At 39.9% G+C, this 25,591-nt stretch overlaps 1 protein-coding gene across 1 annotated transcript; it reads left to right on the top strand.

Annotated features, from left to right (window-relative positions):
- Window positions 1-23,868, top strand: RAB40B (RAB40B, member RAS oncogene family). Its single transcript, XM_032199916.1, has 6 exons — window positions 1-266; window positions 19,306-19,366; window positions 20,727-20,787; window positions 21,557-21,634; window positions 22,124-22,346; window positions 22,781-23,868. Exons 1-6 carry the CDS (start codon window positions 125-127, stop codon window positions 23,050-23,052), a joined length of 837 nt encoding a protein of 278 aa, XP_032055807.1. The 5' UTR covers window positions 1-124; the 3' UTR covers window positions 23,053-23,868.
- The last annotated feature ends 1,723 nt before the right edge of the window (window positions 23,869-25,591 follow it).

Genomic DNA, 25,591 nt, shown 5'->3' with positions numbered 1-25,591 from the left:
TGCCGGCGGAGCGGGACGGGGCCGCCGCCGCCGTCGCCTCCCGTCAGCGAGCCCCGGGCATGCGGCAGCCCGGCAGCCCCGCTCCCCGAGGGCATGGGCCGGGGCAGCTGAGCCGCGGCGGAGGATGAGCCAGGCGGGCAGTCCGGCGAGAGCCTACGATTTCCTGCTGAAATTCCTGCTGGTGGGCGACAGCGACGTGGGCAAGGGCGAGATCCTGGGCAGCCTGCAGGGAGGCGCCGCTGAGTCCCCCTACGGGCACCCCGCCGGTGAGCGCCGTCAGGGTTGGGGTTAGGGTTTAGGGTTGGGGTTGGGGGCTTCCCCCTAATGGGGAAGGGGCGGCTCGGGCTGGGGGACGTGGCTTTGCCTGGGGCCAGGCGCTGAGGTGCGCCTCGGAGGGAAGATGGGGGACGAGGGTCGCTGAGGCGCCTTGGGGGAACGGGGTCGTGAAGGGGGTTGGAAGGGACCCCAAAGGTCAGCCAGCGCCAGCCCCCAAAAAGCAAATCCTGACAAAAATCTTCTAGTAAAGGAGCGCTGTTAATCAGTAACTGTGTATCCCGTGAGATTGCTTTCACTGAAAGAGCAGAAAAGGAGGTTTTTCTCTCCCTTATCGCCCCGTCATGTTTTTCGCACCAGAAGAGCAGCCCTTTAAGACCAAGGTTCACGTTCGCGGCGTGTCCTTTTGCTTCAGCTTTTTAAAGGGCGATACTGAAGAGCCTCCTCCGTGCCAGATGTGTTCTCCCTGCAGAATAAAGAGTTGTGCTCATTGCAAACTGATGTAAAGCTAGATTATAATGGCTTTGCTAGAAGGGTTTTTTACTTTCTATCTCTTCCTAGTCTTTTCACTTCCCCAGCCTTGTTTTCCTAGAGCACAACTCTCTGATCGCAATTTTCTTCCTCATGCAAAAATATTGCGTGGGATATTAAAAAGCAAGTTATGTTGTAAAATTACCCATTGCTTTAAATTACTGCTTGCATGAGTCTGTGACTGGTTAATTCATTTGGAAGGCTTTGCGTTGACTCAGGGTTTGTTATTGTGGTGGGTTCATAGTACTGATTCAAGGCGAAGGAGTGGGTGGGGGAGGAGAGTTCTTTGGATGATTGCTTATGAGTCACATTGCACCTTGAAGGCATCAGCATGCATTTGAAGCTGTTTGCCTAGTAGTTTTGCTAAATTACTTTCTTGGGATGTTTAAGTCTGCTCACTCTGTGCTCTGCAAGTGGTTGGAGAACAGGGACAGAAGCTTGGGGAGAGCATGTGGAGTCTGGCGCCTTCTGTACTCGCAGTCTAAGTTTATAAATTCTTCTGCTGAAGAAGCACTTTAGTCTCCAATGTATCTTGACGTAACAGAGAGAGAATGTTTGACCTGCTCCCAAGCTCATAGGTCTTCGGTCTTCTGCGTGTAAACCTTGTGATACTTGTGCTTTGCTCTTAAACAGTGTTTAAATTGCGTGGCTAACGCTATCTCTGTGAATGTATTTCTTGACAGCCAAGAAATACAAATGTTCTCTTAGAATTACTTAGCAAGTATTTAACATGCAGCTTGGAAATTCTTAATTGTTATTAATAACTTTATATGCATACAGGGTTGTAAGTACTATGTTTCATAGACAGCTTCATAGACTGTAGTCTATGCTTATTTAGCATCAGCTTATTTATCAATCTTAACTATACAGGGTTAGAGAAATTCAGGTCCTCACGAGCTGTGCTGTGCAAAGGTCTGTGTTTCACAGAGAGTGAAAGGAGGTTTTAGCCAGGAGAATATGAGCATGTCTGAAAAGAGGGGTGGGAGTTAAAAGAGCAGGGCAGATAAAGCAGAGGATGTAAAAGGAGACTGTAATGGAATATAATCTGATTTTACATTTTGTGCAACTAGTGTCATATTTAAGAATTTTCTTAGCATTCTGAGCTCCAGTGTTTGCACGATCATAGCATACCACCGCATCTCACTTAAAGAAGGATGTTGACTTAAACTGTGAAAGTTTGTAGAAAATATTTTCTTGGTCTTAATCCATTTCTTTATTCTTCAGTGTATGATGTTCTCGAATGCGCCAAACTTGGAACACTTCTGAACTTGCCTGGACTCCGCCCAGTTTATTTTTGGGCTCTGTACCTGATAGCCCTACTCTGCCTGGATCCCCTCAGCCTGTCCTCCATCACTTGAGCATGGCAACATAGGATGCAGCTGCAGGGAATCTGTGCAGGCTATGAAAATAGAGATGCAGGGAAAGGGAGAGAACTAAACATCCTGTTGGTGTTATGACATTTTTATTTATTTATTTATTTATTTATTTATTTATTTCAGTTAAAAGCTTGATAAACGGACTTTTTTTGACCACTTTCAAGTCCTTAGTTCACTGGCTAGGATCTTCCAATCTCATAGTACCAACTAGGTCTCTGAATTGGAAAGTCTAGGAGTATGATGGGTCCAGTCAAAATGTGCCACGTGTATAAGCTTTGAAATGACAAAACTTTGTTGCAGAGCTTGATGAGAGGGAGTAGCTTTGATATGCTCTGGAGGGGAGAGATGATGCAGTAAGAGATGAGAGCATTTGTGGTGAGAGAAGAGCTCTGAAGGGCCTTGAAAATGAGAAGGAACAGCGTGATGAAGGAGGGGCATTTGGGCAGTTGTTTGAATTTGAACATTTAAGACAGAATTTGTTGTTCACAGCAACATGAAAAAGGCTCTTCCTGCTGCAGTAACTTCCTAAAATTGAAGGTGAGAATATGAATATTGAGAAGTTTGGAAGGAGTGAGCTATAACGGGTGGTTAGGATGCAGACATGGGGTTACAGTGCTGGGTTTCAGGAAGGACAGCGGTGCATTAGAGCTGAGGACGAAACATTAGAATTTAGCTTTGGTGTAGCGTTAGGGTACTTTTCTGTGCAAAGCGATGGAAGGTACCAGCAAGATGCACTGCAGTGCTCTCAGAAGTAGACACAGACTATTTTTAAAGGAATTATAGGAAAAGACAAGGTGTTGAACAGCCTGTGACTGCTCCTTGGGGAAGGAGGAGAATCCAAGTGAGCCCCCCAGGACTTTAAGAGAGGTTGAAGAAAGACTAAGTGAGGGTGGACACTTCAGCAAAGAGGGCTGCTGGTCGTCTTCAGCAGCATCAAAGACAGCTAAGCAGACAAGGAGAATAAAGATAAAGTAAAACCCAGAGCTGACTAGAACAGTGTGTTGTGTTTCTTTTGGTTTTGATGTGGTGGTTAGCTATTTTTCCGTTTAGCCATTGGATGCCTGAAGGCTTTGTGTGTAGCTATGAGCTATGTAACTGTCTCTTCTCGTGTGTATGGGCTCAAACTTTAATAATATAAACAACAAATTAATTTTTCACAGACACTTTCTTAACTCTTCAGAAATAAACCTGCCATCTCTCTCATTCCTGGGAAAATACAGCATCATATGTCTTACTCCTTTTTTGTCGGTACACAAAAGAGATATAAAATCTGGAGGCCGGGAGGCAAGCCAGCATCGTGTGATCAGTCAAGTCCCTGCAAGCTGCTGCTGGTCCACAAGCCATGGCATGAAAGCATTTCGCACAATAAAAATGCTTTTATTAAGAAGGAATACAGTCTCTTGGTCTCTAAATTCTTCTTAATGACTGAAGGGCTCTGGGTTGAAAAGAAGGGAAAAAGCTTTATTAACATAGCAAAGTAAGGACTGCCTTGAAATATGTGTTGGTGAGCGTGATTGACAGAGATGATTTAGGAAGCAGTTATCCTGGAGACGGGCAGGTAGCAGTATGGTTAGTGGTCTGGATAACCTGCCTTTATGGGTTTCCCACGTTTTGCTTAAAACTGAAATTACAATAGCTTGGACACGCTTGGTCTCTCACCTAGTAGGAAAAACTGCCCAAAAATTATTTTAGAGAGCTGCAGAAAATTTGCTTTTAAGTATCATTAATCTATCAGCAGAATATATTCAGAAGAAATAATTGCTTCTAGACTAGAACGTAATACCTGAGATGTGCTGTCACTAGGTAGAACAATATTTTGATGTCTTAGGCTAACGGATTTTTATTCAGCTTGATTCTGTGTTTTCTTTCATATTAAAATAGAGAAAATTGTGCTCGCAGTGTGATTGTTCATTGCAGGGACTGCAAGGAATGATTGCTCAAACCTATGTACTCCTACTCCTTTTCTTGCAGGAACATCAGGTTAAAACAGACAAATTCTTTCATCTTCTTTCACTTAGTGACCATTTTACGTATATGTCCTCAAGTTCCTGTCACAGTTGTTTGTCTTCCCCTGTCCTTAGGTTGAGAACTTCCTGGGTAAGGGTTGTCTTATTTGAATGCTTAAAAAGATGCTGGTGAGTAATACTTGGTGTTAATCGTTGGCTGGGATGCTTGTCTGCTGCTTACCTCCCCACAGACAAATTTTTAGGTCATGTTGGCCTGTCCTGGTATCTTGCAAGCCTAATGCAGAGGTGAAAACTGTGCAGGTGAAAAGTTCAGTAACAGAAAGAGCTACCCACTCTGTACTTGCTCTTTCCCTTTCACTGTGTTTGAAACAGAAAAATAGAAGTAACTCTCCCTTTATCACCACCATTAATTGGATTTTGTCTCTTCCACGGGACAGCGCTGCAGAATAGCAATTCTTTGTAAAATACAGTCACTTAGGAGAGGTGCGTGGTAGCTGAGAATGTGGATCCCAGGTTGGCTTCGTTCCCTTTGTTCTTACTTAGACAGAAAATTTGCCCTTTGTAAAAGAAGAAAGCTTATAATCTAATTGAGATTGGTTTTCTTCTTCGGTACTTTTCATGTACCTGTCTCCCTCCTCAAATCTCAAGTTTGGAGCCTTATGCTAACTCCTGTGTTACTTTATCATGCTAAGAATTGCCTGTCTCATGAGACTAGTGCATAGTGTTTTCCCTGATACGTGGCAGCAGACTTGAGCCCCAATTTTTTTTTTTTTTTTTAACTCTTTGTCTTCGTTCTTCATAATCAGTGTAGTAAAGGGTCCTTTAGCATCTTCTGTGATTATCAGGTCCAACTTAGTTGTTTTTTTTGGTTTGTTTGTAGTGTTAGCTGGTCTTGTGCATTTGTTGAAACAACAAATGTTCACCTGGCTTGATCCTAGGCTTGCTTAGCAGTTTATGGGTTTTCATATGTTTCTTTGAACCTTTCAAAAATCAGTTTTGCTTTGTTATACACTTTTTTTCTACTCAACCAGCTTTCTTCAGCTTAATATGTTATTAATATTTCTTTGGCTTTATCAGTAGGTTTGAAGTACTTTTCTCCCTAGCTCTCTCTTCACCCTACCAATGCTGGTGGATTTTTGCGGGGGGAGTGGGGAGAAGGGGGGTGCAGCATTGACCCTGTGTGCACATGTTCAAATCAGGTATTTGTCTAGCTTGTTCTTTTTCAATAGGTGCCCTTTATGTCTCTTAACAAAGCCTATTCAACAGCAACAGCAAAAAAAAAAAAAGACCAAAGAAAACAAAATTTTTGGTCAAGCATATTATTGTGTTGTATAGTTTCAGAAAGAAGAAGCCTTAAAATCTTGCAAATCATGCAAATGTTTTTCAGATTCCTGCCGAAGACCAACGTGTACTCACATGTCTGAATTTGATATCTGCTGTTGCTACAAGTAATACTTCAGATTGTTGTGGCAAAAGAGACTACAGCTTACTTTATTCTTTGTCTTTCTCATGCCTGTTCAATAGCTCTGTGTACTGCCTGTCTCCATTTCCCTTGGGCTACTGGTGTCCTTTTTTTTTCCCCCTAATTTTTCACAGATATGCAAGAGTGGGAAAGTGACTTAAAAAAATAATAATAATACCCTGAGGCTCCCAGACAGGTGTGCAACATGAAACAAAAAGTCCAGGTTATTTTGAAAAGTGGTCAGACTTCAAAGTAATTGAGTCCTTTTAAGCTGCTTTGGCCTAACCAAAATCGTGTTTGCCTGTGCCAGGATGAAGTTTTACAACCAATATGTTGGTTAAATTACATTTTGCTTTAAATTTGTTTTTGTTCTGGGAACATAACAAGAATGGAAAATGGGATTAAGAGTAGAAATTGGCAAGTGTTAAAAGTTATATTTCCATCCCATTTTATTCAGCTCTTCTGGATTTTGTTTAATGTGAGACTGAAAATACGGAAAACTGATACAGTATTTACACAAAATACTTGACATGAGCTAGTGTTTGTTATGCTAGTTTGATTTAAGGAAAATCTCAAGTGTAATACACCAAGCATGTTTGTTTTGTGCTTGCTATGCTTTTTTTCATCCATATCTAAATCTGTTGATACAGTGGAACGCATCTGGACAAATAATTGTTCCCTTTTATGTTTTCATATGTTGCAACATGAAACTATGAACTGGTTAAGTAGGCAGATGCTCCAAGTTCATTGGCTAAATGAAGCTGTTACAAATAAAACACTGATTTACTGACATATATTAAATGTCCATTCTTGAGAAAGGTAAAGTAAACTCAGTACGGACTATAATCTAGTACTTGCTTGGGGCAAAGTCCCCAAAATATATTGTTTTTCACAACAATTGGTTATGTCTCTACACTGCTGCTCAAATCTGTGGAAAGTTACAGGCTAATTATTAGGAAGTTACATTCTCATGTTGCCCAGGGTTGGAGAGGGTTTAAAGGTCCAGAAACCAGCGTCGCTCCCAGCTTTACAGGAGCTTGCAGCAAGCAGGAGAGCATCCTCATTGAGCTGGGTGGGGTAGGAAGAGAAGAGAGAGTGCCATCGATAACAGGTCGTGCCGAGTGACAAAGTGTACTGAACAGCTGCCTTAGGGCTTTAATGTGATGCATCCCGCTCTTGGTGTAATTGACTTCTTGTTTGATGTTGATAAGACCGTAAATCTGTCTGCATGTTGGTAAAAGGAATACATGTACAGTGTTCAGCTGAGACTTTCTCAGGATCTTGTTGGTTGTTCTTTGCAGGAGGCGTGGGTTTTTTTGAGCCCTAAGGGCTGTAAAACGAAGGAATCGGTTCTTACAGTGTTCAGATTGGCTGGACAAAATTTCCTAAGTGTGCTCAAGGCAAGGAGAGAATCCTGTAGTACAGAAAGGTAACTGCTTGCCATCTGGAGAAGAAGGATCTAGCAGTGAAAACACCCTTACACACAGACAGAAACATTTGTCAGGTCAGTAATTTGCGGCTGCTCTGTAGCCATGTAAACAGGGAAGATTAAGGATTTGGGAATCATGTTTATTATCAGAAGCATGGAAATGGGAAAGCTGTTTATTCCTTGTGAAATATAGTTTTTTGCTAAGCTGAAAGCAGATATAACAGCTTTGCAGTTTTTCTTTGTTGCATGGGATTTGCCATCAAAGGGAGGGCACTGTGCAGAACCAGCAAGTGTTACCTGGAGATGGAGGTGGCTAAGCGATAGGTGGTGAGCATGATGTAGCTAGGAGAGCCAAGGCTGTTACTCCAGAGTTACCTTGGACATTAAAATGTTTTTGGAACATTGGATTTCGAAGTAGGAACTGGTAGTTTAACATACAGAGGTAGAGTAACTGTGCTGAGAATTTCTAGAATGGAGATTTGCATGTGTCTTATCAGGCATAAAATAACAAAGTGCCTGAAACTGTTTTTAAAAGAGCTTAAGAAGTGATGGCTTGAGTTCATGCAAAATCAAACTATCCGGAGTATCTCCAAGTAAGTTATTTCTGGATCACAGTTTCATATTCATATAATATAACCCCCCAATGCCATCCATATCTGTTTTAATTGTGTTGGTCAAAACAGTACATGTTTTTTAAGTGTGCTTCAGCACACAAAACTGTGTAGAGAAATGTGTTTTTATACACATGGAGAAATGGCTTTTATAAAAAGCTATTTTTGTTCTTGGGTCAGAGGAGGATAACCTATTTAATAAAAGCCCCAGTTATTAATACATGGCTAGTTCAAATCCCACATGTGTGACTATGTAAAGCTAGAGACTGAACATGCGGCAACATTTAAAAGTGAGCTGCAATCCAAGAGTGACACCTTTGCCTCAGATGAATTGCAGCTGATCTCTGACACATTCAGAAGCAGCCTGACCACTTGCATTTGACCACTGACCACTTGATTTGACCACTACAGCCTGACTACTTGCAACTCACTGTTGTGCTCCTGCCATTGCTCTCGTTTCTCCTCTGGCCTAAGCCTTCGTGCAGTGAGCCTTGCTCCAACCTCACCGATAGGTTTTGTTGTGATCTCGCATCAGCAAAGCTGAAACAGCAAAGAATGCTTCTGTGCTCTGAAAGAATATACTGAAGGAATGGTTATAAGTCTGTTTGAGGAATGTATATTGAATTTGCCTGTTATTATAGAAAGTGAACCATTATAGATGTTTGTATGAAACAGAAAATGTATTTGTATTAATAAAAAAGCAACAGTTTAATTTAAAGGGGGGGGGGGGCGGGGATACTTTAGTCCATAGACCTCAAAATAAAATAACTTATCCCCTCAAAATTTTAGAGACAGTGATGTGTTAATGCAACTCCTGTGCCCTTATACTTTATTTGTAAGCTGACTTTATGTGGTGCCTTAAAATGGGATATAAGTGTGTGAAATATGAAGCTGCCAGCTGGAAAGCCCAGAAGAGACCCAGCAGGTCTGGCAGCCTTTTTAATGCTCACTCAAGTCCAGACTGAGGAAAAGAAGCTCATGTAGCTGATGCATTCAGTGGAATAATTGAGTCAATATAAGGAGAGTTGTGGTGCAAAATCTTTACATGGATAGCTGGAAATGTGTATTTCCATTCTAGTTGCTTTTAGCAAGGAAATGCTATCCCTATTCACTCTGCATCATCTCAGTGAGTCAGGGCTCTGTTCTCATTTTTCTGTGTTTGATTTTGTAAATACACCAAGTGATGTTTGCATAAAGCACAACCCTGGCTTTTCAAACCACTTCAGAATTAGAAAATCATGGTTCAACTTGAACACACACCTGATAAAATAGACGTATGATAAATGGAATTTTAATCAAGTTCAAAACCTCTAAACTTTTAACTTTATTTTCTTTTTCAGTTTGGATAAGAAACAGCCATTATATAGTGATGCTAGTCTTGGAGCAAGAAGATTCTAGAGTCCAAGGATACGTGTAGCATAATATTTTTTCTGTATAAATACTAGTTTTTGTCTCCAAACAGGAGTTTAATCCGATGGTGTTTGAGAACTGGAATCTTATAGACAGTCTTTTCACTTTGTCTTCAACATCTGCAAGACAGGGTAGTTTTATGCAGAGGACTACGAGAAAAGTAATTACATAGTTTTTGAGTGAAGAAAAGTCTGCAGTTCTAATAATTTAAATGAAGTTTGGTCGCAGACTGATGAGTCACCTCTGTGGAGAAAAGAAAGCTTTACAGGGGACCAAAGAGCAGCCTTCTGGTACCCATAAGAAGGCCATCGAGAGGACAGACAGGCTGTGTATGTTGTGGGAGCTTAGGAGACAACAGATCTAAGTTGAAACGAGAAATTCAGAATGGGTAAGAGGAAAAAACTTTTTTTAACCATGAGGACAGTCAATCTGTGAAACAGGTTGTGCAGAGGGGTCTCCAGTTCTCTTAGCTGATCCTGGTTTGAGTAGGAGGTTGAGCTAGATGACCTCCTGAGTTTGCTCCCACCTGAAATTTCCTGTGTCCTATTCCAATGAAATCAGTTTATTTAGATGTCATGGAAAATTGAAACCAACTAAATGATGAGTGGAACAAGAGCTTTATATCTGTATAGTCTGTCTTTCTCCTTTAAATCCAAATGATTGCTTGCTAGCATTTTGTGTTTTTCTCCTGGGAAAGGAGTACAGTTATAATTTTGGCAGCTCTTCTGCTGGAATATCTGGGGAGGAGAAGAGGAGAGAACTGGAAACACAATCCAAGCCAGACTTAGTTTTCCTCGTTTTCATAATGGGAGATGCATTGTGACTTGGTAATTCCTTGAGTTCTTGTTAACGTTACTTATAAAGTCCACTTTACTGCAGCATGTGTTTTGCGTGGAATTTCAAATTGAAGAAGTGCAATTGGTTTTCTGTTTGGAGGCATAGTTTGAAAGCTCTTCAAGTATCTGTGCTTTGGAAATGGTGGCTGTATGCTTTCTGGAATATAGCTTTTAAGCCACAGTAATTTTTAAATAATGCTATTAATTTTAGTCTTTGGTATCTTTAAAGCAGAATTATTGCACTTACACCTACTTGTTGTGAATTCCAGCTTTGATCTCTACTTCTTCATAATAACAGAATTCATTACTTGTTCAGCACAAAGAATTATTTTTAAGTAAACTTTTTTCCTCTTTGAACATGCAGTGCTTCATGGGGTGGGGAAAGAAATTACCTTTTTTTTCCCCCACTTTCTCCCTACAGCGGTACTTTAGATCTCTTGTTCTGTTAGAGTTTACTACTTGGTGACAAATACTGCTGTGAATTCTGGGAGGACTGATGGCAGCTTGTTTTTTGGGAGTTCTTTTTGCAAATCTTGGTTATATCACATATTTTTCATAATATATGGCAATATACTTCTGAAACAGAATTCTGATTTTATAATTGGTATGATATATTGATATGCTTAATTGATAGTGGTGGTTTAACTTTTCAGAAGCATTTATTTGAGACTTGATTTAAAGCCTAGGGAAATATTGGAGAAGTTTGCAACTGTTCACAGTGAGCTTCTAGGCCCATCACTCGCAATAATGGCTACTGGATGGTCTTGGGATTCTTCTCATGCCGAGTATTTTTGAACTGGTTTATTGCTAATGAAGTGTCAAGACAGAAAAGGTCATTGTTCTCTTTTTGGAAAACGTTGTAAAATGTGAAATACTGCATCTGGTTTTAATATTTTATAGTAGTTTCTAAGCTATTCTTCCTTCCAGATTCTGGCCATAATTCAACCTAGCGTTCAACATGTAAGTGAGGGCAAGTTCTGCGTAGCTGCTCTTATTTCTTTCTTGATTTGTAGATTTTGTAAAAGATATGTACCCTGACTTCTGCTCTTTCTCACGCACTAGGATGATTTGTCCCTACCTGCTAAGCTATGGGATAAAGAATTACTGCACCAAGAAGATATCCACACACGCTAGGAGCATTGGACGATCAATTCTTACCTAAAACCTATTCCACTTTTTTTCTGGTCAGTTATTGTAGCCTGGCCAAGATTCTCTTCATGATACTTGCCACAGGTGTGCAGAGCTCCACATCTTAGCCATTGCTTGCGCTACGAGCATGTTTCAAGAGATGTGAAAGAATCATATTTGAAACTATTGAATTGCAGGGAGTGTAGGGGACATGGTGAGACTGTGAATGATAGACTGCCCTTGAGAGCTGATGCTCTCTGAAAGTAATGGAACAGGTTTTTAGGAAGAGAGGGTGCTTGCTAACAACAAGACTGATACATACAAAGGAACCTCCTTCATGATACAGCCCAACTCTTGTAGGAACTGGTGAACAGCAGCAGCAGCAGTGAGAAGATCACATGGGGGGGATAATTATTATTTTTTAACTGTGCTTGATAACAGAGAATTTAATTTCTAATGCAAATTCAGTGGTGCTACGTCATATCACAGGAAAGATGACCATCAAATGGACCAGAAGTCCTACACCTTTGATCTCGAAGGAAGGCATGCCCCCTTTTCTAGAATTTGACTGTTAACTTGTTTTCCTTCTCTCTTCACCTCACTCAAGCTGTGTCCTTTTGAAAGCCTCTGCTTCTTTCCTTGGTCAGTTACAGTTTGGTTGCTACCTGTCCTTTGCCCTTTGCCTCTTGGCTGTTCCCCCAGGTTCCTTGCTCTGTGTTTCTGGTCAGCTCCCCTTCTCAGCCTCTCCTCTTCAGTGTCTTGTCCCTGCTTTAGCTCCGTCTTCATCCCTGTGTCTTTGTCAGACCGCTCTTAGCACGTAATGCAGTGTTCTGTCAGGTCCTCGTTTCTGTGTAGAACTGGTGACAGCCATTCCAGTCTGGTCTGTAGCTCTGGAGACACGGACTTTTCATGCAGATTCACTAGTCAGTAGTGCATCATGTGGGGCTGTACAGTAGCAGCTGGATCGAGTTGCAGAAGATCAATCTGTAAGGCACCAGAGGTGTTCTGGGATCAATGAGCACCATGGGCTCCTTGTTTCCATTTAATTTTTCACATCCGTGGAGGAAATAAGGGGATGAGGAATAAACATCTCACTTAAGAGGTTCCTGGGATTGATAGATGAATCTCTTCTTTCAAGCTTATTAATAAAATGCACTGAAGCAAAGGATGACACCCTTCCTCATAATGCTAATAATAGCATTCCCTTTTCCTGCAGTGCTCCTGTTTATAAACAATAACATGTTTATATATCGTAGCTTTCATCTGAGGATGTAAGCTGCAACCTGTAGCAAACATTTGAGTTACCAAGCTTACCGTGTGCCTCTGATATCCTTTTCTTTTGGAGGAGTGGGAGAAAGGAAATGATGAACTGAAGCTTGTAGTTGCTGCTTCTTCCTGACCTGGAGGATGGGGACACTTCTCTTTCTTCATGTAAAATAAATTTAGACTATAAAAGAGGCTATTTATTTGTTGACAAGTGTGTTTTAAGACAGATGAAAATGGAGCATGATCTCAGAATCTTTATTTTCCTTTCCTCTTAATAGGAATAGAAATGAATTGCTTACAAGTTCTGGTTAAAAGTTGATAGTTAGCTAGTTATGTCAAATAGTGTTTTCTTCTTTCCAAGCAACCGTCTGCTTTGAATGTGTAGTTTTTCATTTAGCTATCTTAGCAGAAATGCTGCAAACTAAGGTATGATCTTAAAAAAGGAAATCACATATTTAAAGAGTTGTTTGCCTATTCTTTTTGGGGGAGGGCATGATTTAAACATGCAAAGTGTGGGCTTTAGTTGACTTGCTAATGCTGGTAAGAGAGTGAGCAGACACTTATTCAGGTATTGCTTCTGCCTAATTAAATTCTGCGGCTTATGCAGGTTTTGCAGTGGTTCAGTTGTTAATATGGTTTCCAAGTTAGTACTGGAGGTAGGCCATAAAGTTGCAACAAACTTCCTACTGCTGTGCCACTTGCTTTGGTTGTGAGGACAACCATCTGGACTAGAGCCAGCTAGAAGTGCACAGAGACCTTCCGATTCTGACCTGATGCCCTAAAAATGTGCAACCATAGAAAGCTTCAGTGTAATCGTTAAGGATTGCTTGGATTTTTAAAGGTGGCTTTCTAATTGGCATGTCTGACCATAAACAAAGCTAAACATAAAGCTGGAGCTGTCTGATATAAATCTCTTTTGAAAATAGATGGGAAAATTGTCACATCTTAAAATGAGTGAATTATGTGTAAGACTTAAGTTTAATTGTGGTTTATGACTTGATTAATGAGTTGAAGAAGACAGTTTGTATCCAGAATTTCAGTGTCCCCATTTCAATGTGAATAGGCAATCTGTGCTCTTCAAACAGATGGCTTTTATTGCAGTAATTAAGTGTAATACAAGAGACTGGAATTTGGAAAATGATGGTTATTCTGAAATTGCAAGCAGAAGGCAAATATGGCTGTCAGATAACCTGACCTTTGTACTCACATGTCACAAGACACGGACCAGTTTTATTGTCAGGAGTTTATCTTTGCAGCAGGAGGTTTGAAACATTGGGCTTAGTTTTTAAAGCTTCAATGAATTTTGAATCAAAAGCATGATGTGGATCCACTTGCTTGGGATGATAAATGAATGGAGTTGGAAACTGTGTCACTTGCCAAATATGTTGGAGATAGTCACAGAGGTGTTCTGAAGAGAAACATCAGGCTGTAATTGTTAATGTATATGAAAAGGAGATAACATGGGAAGCAATGGGACCACTGAATTCTCGTCATGCCTGTGAGAAAATGTTTTTAAGCACTCTCCGAAACCTAAAACTATTTTTTCAAGGTGTGGTCAACAGTCTTTGAAGGATGTTTTCAGTGTGAAGTAAAATTTAAGGGTACACCAGGCTCAGAGACAAAGTAATGTGTTCTGTACTTTCTCAGATACAGAAAGTGTTGTTTGTAGGGACAAATGTAGCACTGAATAAAGTCTTTCACTGCAAAGCAGTGGTTAAGGTTTGTTTGTTAAATTGAAATGCAGATCCAAAGAAAACTCAGAACAAGCTCCAAAACATTAGAATATTTGACTAACATTTAATTCCTTTGAAAAATTCGGAGGGACCAGTCTGGGGTTTGTTCGGTAGAATGTTGTCTTATTATCAAAATATGACCAATGGTTTGTCTGTACTCAGTTGTGTTCAAGCTTTGTTCAAGTCGAGCCAGTTCTTCACTGCTGCAAAGCTGAGACTGGCTGGTCGTCACACAGTCAGTCATCGAACCTCCGTTATTAAACCGAACAGAAAAGATCTTTGGCTAACCAACCTTGCCTTTGGTGTAACGTAAAATGAGCAATGTAAATGATTGCAGGATTCTGCCCTAAAGAGAGACAACGGGAAATTCAGGAACACAGCTATAAGCTTCAAGAGAAACCAAAATTCACAAGAGACCTTCAAATAATCACTGTTGACGTGACTGCAGTGTAGGCAGCGAAGCGTAAGTGATAGCACGGCAATGGCTACAAGGCAGCAGTGCTGAGAGGATGGCTTCCTCTTTAGTGCAGTTGTTACCGAACAGCCAAATTCTTTTTTGTAAATTTTACTCCATTCCTGGATCTGGTAATATTTCTTTCAGTTCTCTAGTTACTCATTTTGTGTTTGAGGGGAAAAAAATAACAAAAAGCAATTCAATTAAAAAAAACCTCCAGCAAGGGGTGTGGCTTGTTTGAGGTTATTTAATTTCAACTTGTGGCTTTAGGTAGATAATTTTGACTTAAAAAAAAAACACACAAAAGCATTAAGCACTGAGAGGTTTTTCTGGCTCACTTCACAAAGTTGAATTATTTATTTAGATGCCTTTTTCTCCCCTTTCTTCTATGGAGATACTTTTCATTTGTGTATCCCAACAAAGCTATTCTGTCTTACTAAATGAGTGAATAATGTTCTGGAAGGACATTTGATTTGTACAACAGCACAATCCACATCTGTTGGTCTCATTGTTATAGCTGCATGCTGTTCCTGATGATTCATGTGAAAAGACTTTTTGTTTTGATTCTTAATCATAAATGCTAATTGCAGCGATATGCAGGTTGTGTTATCAACTGCTTCTATCTGTACAACAGCTGAAGAACACGCTTCTGAATCTATCTCTTCAAAAATCTTTTGAGAAACCCACAAACCCCAAAGAGAAACCCATAAAAGATGGGTAGTGTGTTTTTCAGGCATGTCTTATGCATGTCATTTAAGGGAAAAGATGTAATATTTTGCTTTATATGCAGCTAAACAAGAATGACTTGCAGTAGTGTGTGGTCTGTAGTGTCGAGCATGCTCAGCTGTGTATCCTCCAGCTATGCAGGACTGATTTTTCTGTGTTTAGTAGGTCTTTAAGCAGAATGCAGGATGTCCAGTCCCTGTGTGGGATGTGTCACGGTTGGCTAAACATGTGCCTCTTCATTCACTTTAGAGAAACTAGTGGAGGTATTTCACCCTCTGAGAAATATCAGGATGCTGGAACCAGTGCTGTAGTGATATGCAGGGTTTGCTCTATGTTTTGTGTTTTCAAGAGTTTCTGAAATGATGAAACTTGTTCTTTCAGTGCACAAACAATTTTAATGTCCTGGTCTGTTCAGTGTCCCAAGGCTCTGTCTGTAGGTTTGATTTTTCAAAATACTTATTTATTTCTGCTTGTGGTTTGTGGATTTGACTATTTCTTAATCCTACTGGAGAATTGGAATGTTTTGACTAATAAATGAAAATAAATCTTCTGAAAATTGCTGGATTTTTTGTTGTTGTTTGTTTTGGTTTATTTTTTTAAATTCTCTTCTCAAATGCACAGATGAGAGCCTGAACTAGAGGCAGGAGACATTTCAATTCACATTACTGCAGCAAGCTAGAGGCTTGAAATGCCCACTGTTGCTGTTGGTGACCTTTCAGCTCGGTGTGTGTCTAGTCACTGCAGGTTGGTACAGCATCAAACCAGTCTCTGATTTGGATGGACATGCTCAGAAGAACTCAGCTCCCTCTCTTTGCTGCCAGCCTAGGAAGGTCTGCATCAAGAGAGCTCGCTCTAATATACTCCTGCCTGACTGTAGCATGTCCTCATCAGTTTGTAAGAAATGAGAGGAGTGGAGCTGTAGGCAGATGTGAGTCAAGTAAAATACCCTGCAGGCAGTGAAGTGGCATTGCTGAAATACGGTTCCTGATAGCGTGTGACTGAACTACGGGTGGCCATGCCTCTGTTTTCCCGCTTACTCACCTTGTCTTCGTATCACACCAGGAAGGCTTCTTTGAGCTTGCTTTCTGCCATCTCTCTGGTCACTGCTAGCTTCTTCCTTCCCAGGACCCTGGTAGCAGTAAATTCCTCTCGCCTTCTGGTTCTTAAGAAATGCCCCTGCTTTCAGGACTATGAGTACCCGTTTCTTTGGGGCTACAGCAAGGTGACTCACTCCTCTGTTGCACTTGGTCTTCAGATTGGGCAGATGTTTAACAGTTTCTGCTCCTGATAGAAATGACGTAAACTATGCAACAAGTTATGCCAATTAATCATTAAAAATAATAGTACTACAGTGCAACTGTCCTTTGAAATTTGTTGTTTTAAAATTTTTCACCTTGTGAAGTCTAAAGTTGCTTTAACTCTACTAATAATATCAGCAAATACATTATAGAAGTAAAAACATTTTGCTAATATTGTTACAAGTTGTTTTGACTATGAGCTATTTATTCTACGAATGTAAACTTCTACACTTAGGAAAACAGAAAATTAGTGGAGTTATTTGTAGTGGAGATAAAGAACCTGGTTCAGTGGATGCCTTAGTACCTGTATTACAACAGGTATCCTATGAAAAGGAATCGATGCTGTCGTGCTATGTAATAAAAGCATTCACAGTCCCTTGGAGTCTAATCTGGAAGAGAAATTAGTGATGGTTTTGTACAAGTGAGTTGTCTTGAGACTGTAACTTGGAGATGGCTGCACAGGGTAATTGTACACTGATCTCTGAGCAAGAATTTATCCTAATTTTTAACTAGGAGAACATCTCCTGAGATAGGGCATCCTTCCTTTATTTCAAAGAGTAAGTGTCTTGTGTTTTTTAACTCAGTGATTTTAAGTTTCTGATTGCTTTCATAAAATGGGCTCAAATCTCATTTGTCCCACATAGCATACATGTATTTTTCAATTGCACATGGCAAATGCCATTTGAGCAGCTTAGAGTGGTGCAAATTTTAGAAGAAGCACTAAAGCAGCATCTCTTTTGTTTGCCTGTTGCTACCAGGAAAGCTGTCTCGGATGCCAGCTGTTACCTTGTGGTAACTTCTGTTTGGTAATTTGACACCAGTTCTTTATTCCGGACCTACTCTTGACAAATTCCTGTCCTTGTGGAAAGGGAGACAGGTACAGCTTCCTTTTCTGTGACTGCTTACCATGTCAGAGCCCTTTAAACCTATTATTTGTTGTTGATAAAAACAGAGGTAACTGGCTAACAGTGTCTGCTTTCGGGGCCTCTTCATGACAGCTGGTAGGAGTTGGCAGTACTCGACCTGAAGGAGCAGAAGGAAGTCCATTTTGTGAACATGGTGACCACGCCGTGTTTGCAGGCAGAGAGCAAACTTCCTGCGTGGTGGTTGCCTCTCCAGAGCTGTGCTTGCAGCCAGGACAGGTTGTCTGTTGTTGATGTGCCATGCTGCGCTGAATTGTTCCTTGGGAAGAGCAGTATAAGTAATTAATACAATTCTTATTAAACTTTCAAACTTCTTTTTCTCCACTTAAGTACAGCAAAAAAAAAAATAAAAAATCTTGTTAGTAAGCATTTGATCTGTGCATCAATACAAACCCTGGTATATATAGATTTTTTCAAGTGCTGGTACTTCCACTGCTGTGTCAGTTTGTTGCCTTCTTCCTTCCCAGCAGTACTCTCCTGGGATGCAGTGAGTTTCTCCACGCCCCCGCAGTGTTTTGTAATTGTCTGCCTGCAGCAAGGGTACAGGCAATCAGCAGGATCGTCTTCACCACTGTCATCCCTCTTCCTCTAATGAAGATTTGCTGAAATCTTTAGTAGTAATTAGGACACTCTTCCCCATCCATTTGTTTTTCCTTGTCAGTGTGTTTTTCTCACCTCATTTTGTTTACATTCAGAAAATAAAACATCCCTGTTTTTCAAAGCATGAGTCTCATTACATTTCAGTACATTTTCAGAGATTTAATGCTTTTATAACTTCCTTTGGAAGACTGTGAATAAATGTTCAATTCAAGAAGTTATTTGGCTTTGTCATAGTTAAGAAAGCGTGAGAACACATCTACCAGTGAACCTGTTGCTTGGCTGCACCATGTTAATACTGAATGCACACTTTTCAAATAGCATTTAATAAAATAAAGGCCTCTCTTTCTTTTAATGTTTATAATTACGCACTTTGTGGATGCAGTACTGCAGCACAGTGTTCAAAGCCATTGACCATTGGCATGGTGGTGGATATTTTCAGAGGTCAACTGTAGCTACGTAACTGCTGCTGATTGCTCCTGTCCCCCCTAATTTAATGCGGGGGGGAGGGGGGGGGCACGGGGAAGGAGACACCTGTTTGCCTGTTCTGACTAGGAAAACAGCAAAGCTAGACTCCAGATTATTTTTACTTAGTTTAAAACCTGGTATGCCAAGTTAGCATTAAAAAAGCTAGTGCCATAGGTCACTGATGATTGTTTGCAAAGGCTATAAGATGAACAATAAAGATGTAAGCTAAGCTAAATGTATCAATATGTTGGTTTTTTTTTTGTTGTTTTTTTTTTTTACATTAATAGATTAAGTAATGTGTGCGTGTATAGATAACATCCTCTTCTTGCACTATCTACTGCTTTTATGTGAGGGGGGCATGTGTACGCCCTCTACACCCACTCTGTAAGAGCTGTCTGTGAGTTAGAGCAGATAAGAAAGGAATAAATAATAGAGGCAGTAAAGCTGAGGAACAGATGAAGAGAATGGCATTTAGTTCACAACATATGTTTGAGAGGAAAGGCTAACACCTACGTTTTTCTGTTGAAAAGAAATAAAACTTGAAGCATGTTATATTGTCATGATAATGAATAAAACAGATTGGTTAACAACACGAAGGCAACGTGAGAAATCTGCTTTGATTTCTGGACCTTGCTTAAATAATACAAGATCTTCAGAACTTTACATTAACAAGTTATTCTTCTCTATATTCACTTCATAAAGTACTGGTGAAAAATCTTTTGGTTTATGGTCAGCTTCTTCAAAGTCTGTAACTGTCTGTATGTATGTTGTGCACGTGCAAGCTGATCTAAGACTTCCATGACTGTTTTCCCCACAGGTATAGATTATAAGACTACAACAATTCTTCTGGATGGCCGACGAATCAAGCTACAACTCTGGTATGTGTTCTGCCTTTCCTTATGACTTATACTTCAAAGATACAAAGAATATAACTCTTGTGGGCATGAGGTCTCCATTATACATCAGAAATATTTAGCCAAATGAGGAAGAATGATCCATATAGCTAGCGCTTTGAGCAAGTCACTTACTTAGTCTTTACCTCCTTTTCTAGCTATTTCATGTGTAATGGGGAACACTACAGTTTCTCTGAATGAGAGATGCATAATAAATGCAGGAGAAAGGCACAAAAGAATACAAAATGAGTTGTTATGATTATATCCTTTTCCTCCAAGAAATGGATGATCTTGTACCAATTCATGTCAGTGTTTATTTTTGTTTGATTTTTTTTTTTTTTTTATAATACTTGAATTAAATGTCTGGGTGCCTGTCAGATTTATTTTTAATTTATTCTATGTTGGTTGTTTTTGCCCTTAAGAATTTTAAGATAACATTTCAAATGTTAAATGTAATGACATGTAATAGTACTCCGCCATATGGTGTCTTGATTACTTGATACTTTGTTCACCTACTTTCTTTTTCTTCTTCTGCCTTCCATTTTGTATAGCTTAGTAAAAGTACCACATAAAGCTCATCTGACAAGCAGGCAGGAAAGAGATGTCTCAATCCTTTCTGTGAAGGGAAAGGATGTTCTTTGGATTCCCAAAAATAACAGATTGGAAGTGTTTCTACTGTTGACCATGTACAAAAACATGTGCCTTGCATTTGAAGATCTGTAATCTATCTCAAAAATTCTGTATGGAATTTCGCTTCTTACTACACCCTTCACTATCAACCTGATTCTGCACTCTTTAAAATTTTGCTTTTGAACTCTTCATGCAGTGATTTTTTGTCTGTGTGCGTGATTTTCTGAAAATCTGTGCTCTCTATATCTCTGTAAAGATTCCTTCATCATACTAGGCTCATGATAAACTATTGCTGCTGTAATCAAGAATTTTGTGTTTTCCCATTAGTCTCCTTGGTGATAGCTATTGTTTCCTCCCACTTTTCTTCTGCTGTGAAAACAACCTTTCTTCAAGCTGAGCTAAATGCAATGTCTAGTGGCATATGTTGTGCACTTGACTAGTAGCCTTTGTTTTCCAAGGGCAATCACAAGAATAAAATTTGAAGTTCTTGTCCTCTCATCCTGAGAAATCTGAAAAATGTAGAGGAAAGGACAGAATGCCACTGGGGGGAAACTGCTGAGAGCAAGAAGAGCTCTTATACATTAGTGATTGCTATTGCATGACTAATGGAATAAGAGGTGATATTGATCAGTACAAATGGGTTAATCTAGCTGGACTCTTAATGTAGGAGGTCACCTACTTCTTTTAAATAATATTTTAAATGTATTTTCTTTAGGGATACATCAGGGCAAGGGAGATTCTGCACCATATTTCGGTCATACTCGAGAGGTGCTCAGGTAAGCTAAGTACCTCCAGGTAATGGTTGTTGGATGAATGAAAGAAGCGTTAGCAAACCATTGTGACAGCTTCTGTAGCTCACCTGTGGATTGTCTGCAGATCCGCTAATACAGTGAAGATAACATGAGCCTTGGGAAATAACAAGGGGCAGGATTCCCTTTTTTGAAAGGAGAGGAAGGGGTTGAAATCAATGAGATTGAGAATGAAGTTGAACCAGAAAAAAAGCATGATGATATGTATTCTCAGGTCTTCTTGTTGGCTATATCAACAACTTAAGCCTGTTACCATACTTTAATCATGCGAATAAATATGCTAATGCTATTTTTTTAAATTGTGTGTCAGGTAAGATAAACTGGTAACAGAACTGTCAAGAGTAACAGGAGATATGAGGAGAAGTCAAAAAATATAATGAAGTGTAATGACTTGTAATGAAATGAGTTTGAAAAACAGACGCTAAAAGTCACAATAGCTTCAGATTTCAAAGTATTGCTGTTATTAATTACGTGTATTGGTTCTGATGAGTTACATAGGTTATGTTACAGAATTGTTCAAAGCAACAGTCAGGTTTTCTGCCCCTTACCATATCAGTAATCTACACAGAGAGATGGCATGGTTTCATAGGATGTTGAGTTTCTGCTCCATTTAGGGTTTTCTCAGCATCTTATAAGATAATTTCAGAATCAGAGAATTTGCAGGTAGTGTTTTCTGTGTTGTAACTCTGTTAAGCTTACATTTTTTTTAAATTAATTATATATGTATTTTATACAGGGAGTAATTCTAGTGTATGACATCACCAATCGTTGGTCATTTGATGGAATTGATCGATGGATAAAAGAAATAGATGAGGTAAGGTACAGTCCCAGACTGTCTCTAGTCTGTAACAGATGACTCAGACTGACTGCTTATGATATTTTCTGCTGTTTTTACTGGCATTTGCAGGCAATGCTTACTACAGAGTTATCCAAGATGCCAAGCTTACCATTTTGTTTCTATGTTTATAATTCTAGAATGTAGGAAACATATCGGCTAAAGTGTCTGATTTCTTTAAAGGTGTTGACAGTAGGCATATGGAGGGCAAAGATTACATATTGTAGTCCCACTCTTGCTATGGATTTGCCACATCATCTGTGCAAGTCTCTTTTCTCTGAGGAAGGGATGTTTTTTGATCAGAGAATCATAGAATAATTTAAGCTGAAAGGGACCTCTAGTGATCATCTTGTCCAACGTACCACTTGGTCTTTAAATCGTGAGAAAGCTTTTGTTTGTTTTAATTGATGGAAGGGGGAAATGAGCTAAACTTTTTTCTTTTTTTTTTAAATGTTTCTCTTTCCTCAGCATGCTCCTGGTGTACCAAAAATCCTGGTTGGAAACCGCCTTCACTTAGCTTTCAAACGCCAAGTATCTACTGAACAAGCACAAGCCTATGCTGAGAGGCTGGGCATGACTTTTTTTGAAGTCAGTCCACTTTGTAATTTCAATATTACAGAGTCCTTTACTGAGCTAGCAAGAATAGTATTGATGAGACATGGAATGGACAGACTGTGGAGGCCAAACAAGGGTAAGCAAAATACGCTGAAAATATTTAAATGTAGTCCTAGCAAAGGCTTGTGGTTCCCTTAATATAAAATAATTTCCAGAGGATCATTACTTGGCTAACTGATGCAAAAACATTAATAAGTAGAACCAGGAATCTTGTACAACTAGCTTTATAAACAGAGAAAATATATATGCGGGTATAACCTGCTCTTGATTTTGTAGGGAATAACAAACATCTCTTTCCTAGATCTTGCATTCTCAATCATCTAAGTATTGTGACACAACTAAGAACTTGAAGCAGTAGATTTTTTGAATAATACAGATGTGAGAACGGGGTGGGAGGAGGAACAAGAATTCATCCTAAGTAAAGCATGCATGCAGAGTGCTGGGTATGCTGCTGCCATGTGGCTGACAAAAGCGTGCTATTATAATGCAAGTTTTATGTCTGTTTTCAAGTACTGAGTCTGCAAGACCTTTGTTGCCGTGCCATAGTTTCCTGTACCCCTGTGCATCTTGTTGACAAGCTCCCTCTCCCTGTTGCCTTAAGAAGCCATCTCAAATCCTTCTCCATGGCCAACGGCCTTAATGCCAGGATGATGCATGGACGCTCATATTCCCTCACTTCCAGCAACATCAATAAAAGGAACAGCTTAAAGAAAGCTAAAATTATCCGTCCGCCACAGAGCCCACCAAAAAACTGTACAAGAAACAGCTGTAAAATTTCTTAAACTCTGTGAGAAAAGGAACCTGGATGGAATCCTTTCATGTGAAGTGTTGAATGCAAGGACTACTTGTTTAATAGTTGAGCATACTCTATGTATGTATTCTACTACACTGACAAAAATAAGAAAAATAAGTCCTATTTTAGAGCTTGCTCACTACAGTAATGCTGCTTTGGAATGAGTGACGTGTTCAGTGCAACTGAAAGGATGTGACATTTTGCTCACTCGCATACTGTATTTTAGTTTCTGTGTGCATGATGCCACTGTTTTCACTATTTGATGTGTTTTCCTATAGGGGGTAATTATCATCATATTGAGTTCTTAATTCCATGAAATCTGGGAAGTGACTTACATTTAATTGTATAAAATCCTGTCTTTTTGCAAACAATTCAAAAATAGATGTATAAAAAAGTCATTGGTTTGCATATTCAGGCAGAGGTTTTTAAATGCAATGTATACATTGTAAATTCTACAAATAGTGTGACAAATTCTGGTAATACTGCAATTGTGCATTTGGATATTTTGTAAAGCTTCCTTGATAACTTCAAAGCACTAATTTATCTAAGCTAAAAATGTGTATATAATTACTATGCACATACACAACAAGGTTTTGTCCCATTAGTGTATGTAATGGATTTGATAAAGTTTTTGGTATGTTATTTAATACTTCAGAGAATTAATTTGTGCTTTAAATACTTATTTTTCTGTAAAGAAAAAAAAATAAAATACATTTTATACCACTGTATAAGAAAGTTCTAGGAGGAAAATGCCAAAGACACTGCAGTTAAGGGAACATGACTTGAAAAGCTGCTTTATAAGAAAAGAACACTATTTAAAAATAAATAAATAAATGTTTCTGGAAAAGAAATCCTTTTATGCTTTCTTTAATTGCAGAAGGCTTTCTTTATCTTCCTTTAGAAGAATTTGAAGAACAATATACATGAATTAGATGCCAGGAACATGAAGCCATCCTGAAAGAACAATGTAATGCTTTTGATGCACTTGTCTTCAAGAGTGTAAGCTCAAGTACGGAAGCATAATACACAGGTCAGGTCTTCCCCCTCTTTGTGAAGAACAGTGTGACTTGTTCTCCTGAGCAATGAGTCCTTTGAGGTGATGGTGTGATTTGACCCCATTTTTTTCTAGGTGTCTTCACAAATGTGAGATACCATCAAGTTAAATATTGATATTCCCCCTGAACCAGACTGGATCTCCATAGCCTCTGTATGTGAGTAGAGAAAATTAAAACCATTATAAAAGGGCTTAGTTATGTCAGCACCTAGACCAATAAATGCAACACTACATTAAAAGAAAAGCATGATCAAAACCACATCTTCTTGTATCTAGAGTCTAAACGGCAAAACAGTGCAGTGTAAGCAGTTTCTGTCAGATTGCTTTCTTCGCTCCCACTCCCTCGGTGACAAGCAGGCTCCACCTGCTGGTGTGAGCTCCACAGGGAAAGCTGCGTACATTTACCATGCGTACACGCAGAAGTGCTGCAGGTGTCGGACAAAGCTGTCGTGCTGTAGAAATTACATCCCTACAGCTTAAGAAAACATACCTAGCAGCCTCTGGCTACAAGCTAGAGCTGAGCCCAAGGGACCCATTCTTTGGGACTGGCTATGTGTCCTGGAAGAAGAATTCTGCTGTACACATTTGTATCCCGTTTTGATTAAGTTTTGTTTAAATCATTATCTTGGTCCCTTCAATCACCGGGTCAATAGTTTGCATCCTTTCCGTATGTATGGTGTAGTTTGGAGACCTAACAGGAGAGACCATTAATATGAACACTTGTATTCAGAATCTGTGATTCAAGGTCGGGTTCTATGTTCCTCCTGCTAGTGAGTGTAAAGACATTCCAAAGAGAGGCTGGAGCAGCGCTGCCAAATGTACTAAGTAAAGCCTGAGCCTTTAGGTGGAAAGAGATTTAAAAAAAAAAAAAAAAAAAAAAGCGGGGGGGGAAGGTGTTTTTTTCATGTAGGAGGTACCAGATACCATGACTGTCTGAGAAGACAGAGTATTGTGGAGGTACAAGTGACTTTGTGCATGAAGAGGAAGGCACCAGAGCTCACTGCAGCCCAGCACCTGACACAGTTCCTGGGCTCTGGTGAGCCACCGACATGAACAGCTGTGGCAGCTTCCAGCTGAATGCTGGAGAAACGTAGGTCACAAATCTGAAATTCGTCATTCAGCCATGGATGTGGAAGGCACAGAGCAAGCACAGAAAGGGAATTTAACGCCCGTGAAGGGCAGGCAGGAGCTGGCACTGGGAGGGGGCTTTAGGATCCTCTCAGCCCGGAGCGTTTAGGCTCCAACGGCATTCACCGCACAACTCGGATCGATTTGCTCGGGCTTTGGGTCTTGAAACATCGAAGAACTTTGCCCCCCCGTTTTATATCACGATGCTCCATATTTCTGCCCTTCTTTGGGGGGCAGGCTCAAGTCACAGATCCTGTCTCTAACCTGCTCAGCTACATACGCGAGCTTTCTGTGAAGTGCTCCCCCCACCCCCGCCCCTCACGCTCGGTGCAGCCCCCTCAGAGCA

This window comes from Aythya fuligula, chromosome 18, assembly GCF_009819795.1.
Source record: "Aythya fuligula isolate bAytFul2 chromosome 18, bAytFul2.pri, whole genome shotgun sequence".
Lineage (NCBI taxonomy): Eukaryota > Metazoa > Chordata > Aves > Anseriformes > Anatidae > Aythya > Aythya fuligula.
Note: the sequence above shows the minus strand (reverse complement) of the source record. Positions and strands in the feature narration are given on the sequence as shown.

What these genes read in the sequence shown, in the direction of transcription:
- RAB40B (XM_032199916.1), top strand. Translation starts at nt 125, where the DNA reads ATGAGCCAGGCGGGCAGTCCGGCGAGAGCCTACGATTTCCTGCTGAAA. An exon ending in CCCCTACGGGCACCCCGCCG is followed by an intron (nt 267 to 19,305) that starts GTGAGCGCCGTC and finishes TTTTCCCCACAG; the next exon opens with GTATAGATTATAAGACTACA. An exon ending in CATACTCGAGAGGTGCTCAG is followed by an intron (nt 20,788 to 21,556) that starts GTAAGCTAAGTA and finishes TATTTTATACAG; the next exon opens with GGAGTAATTCTAGTGTATGA.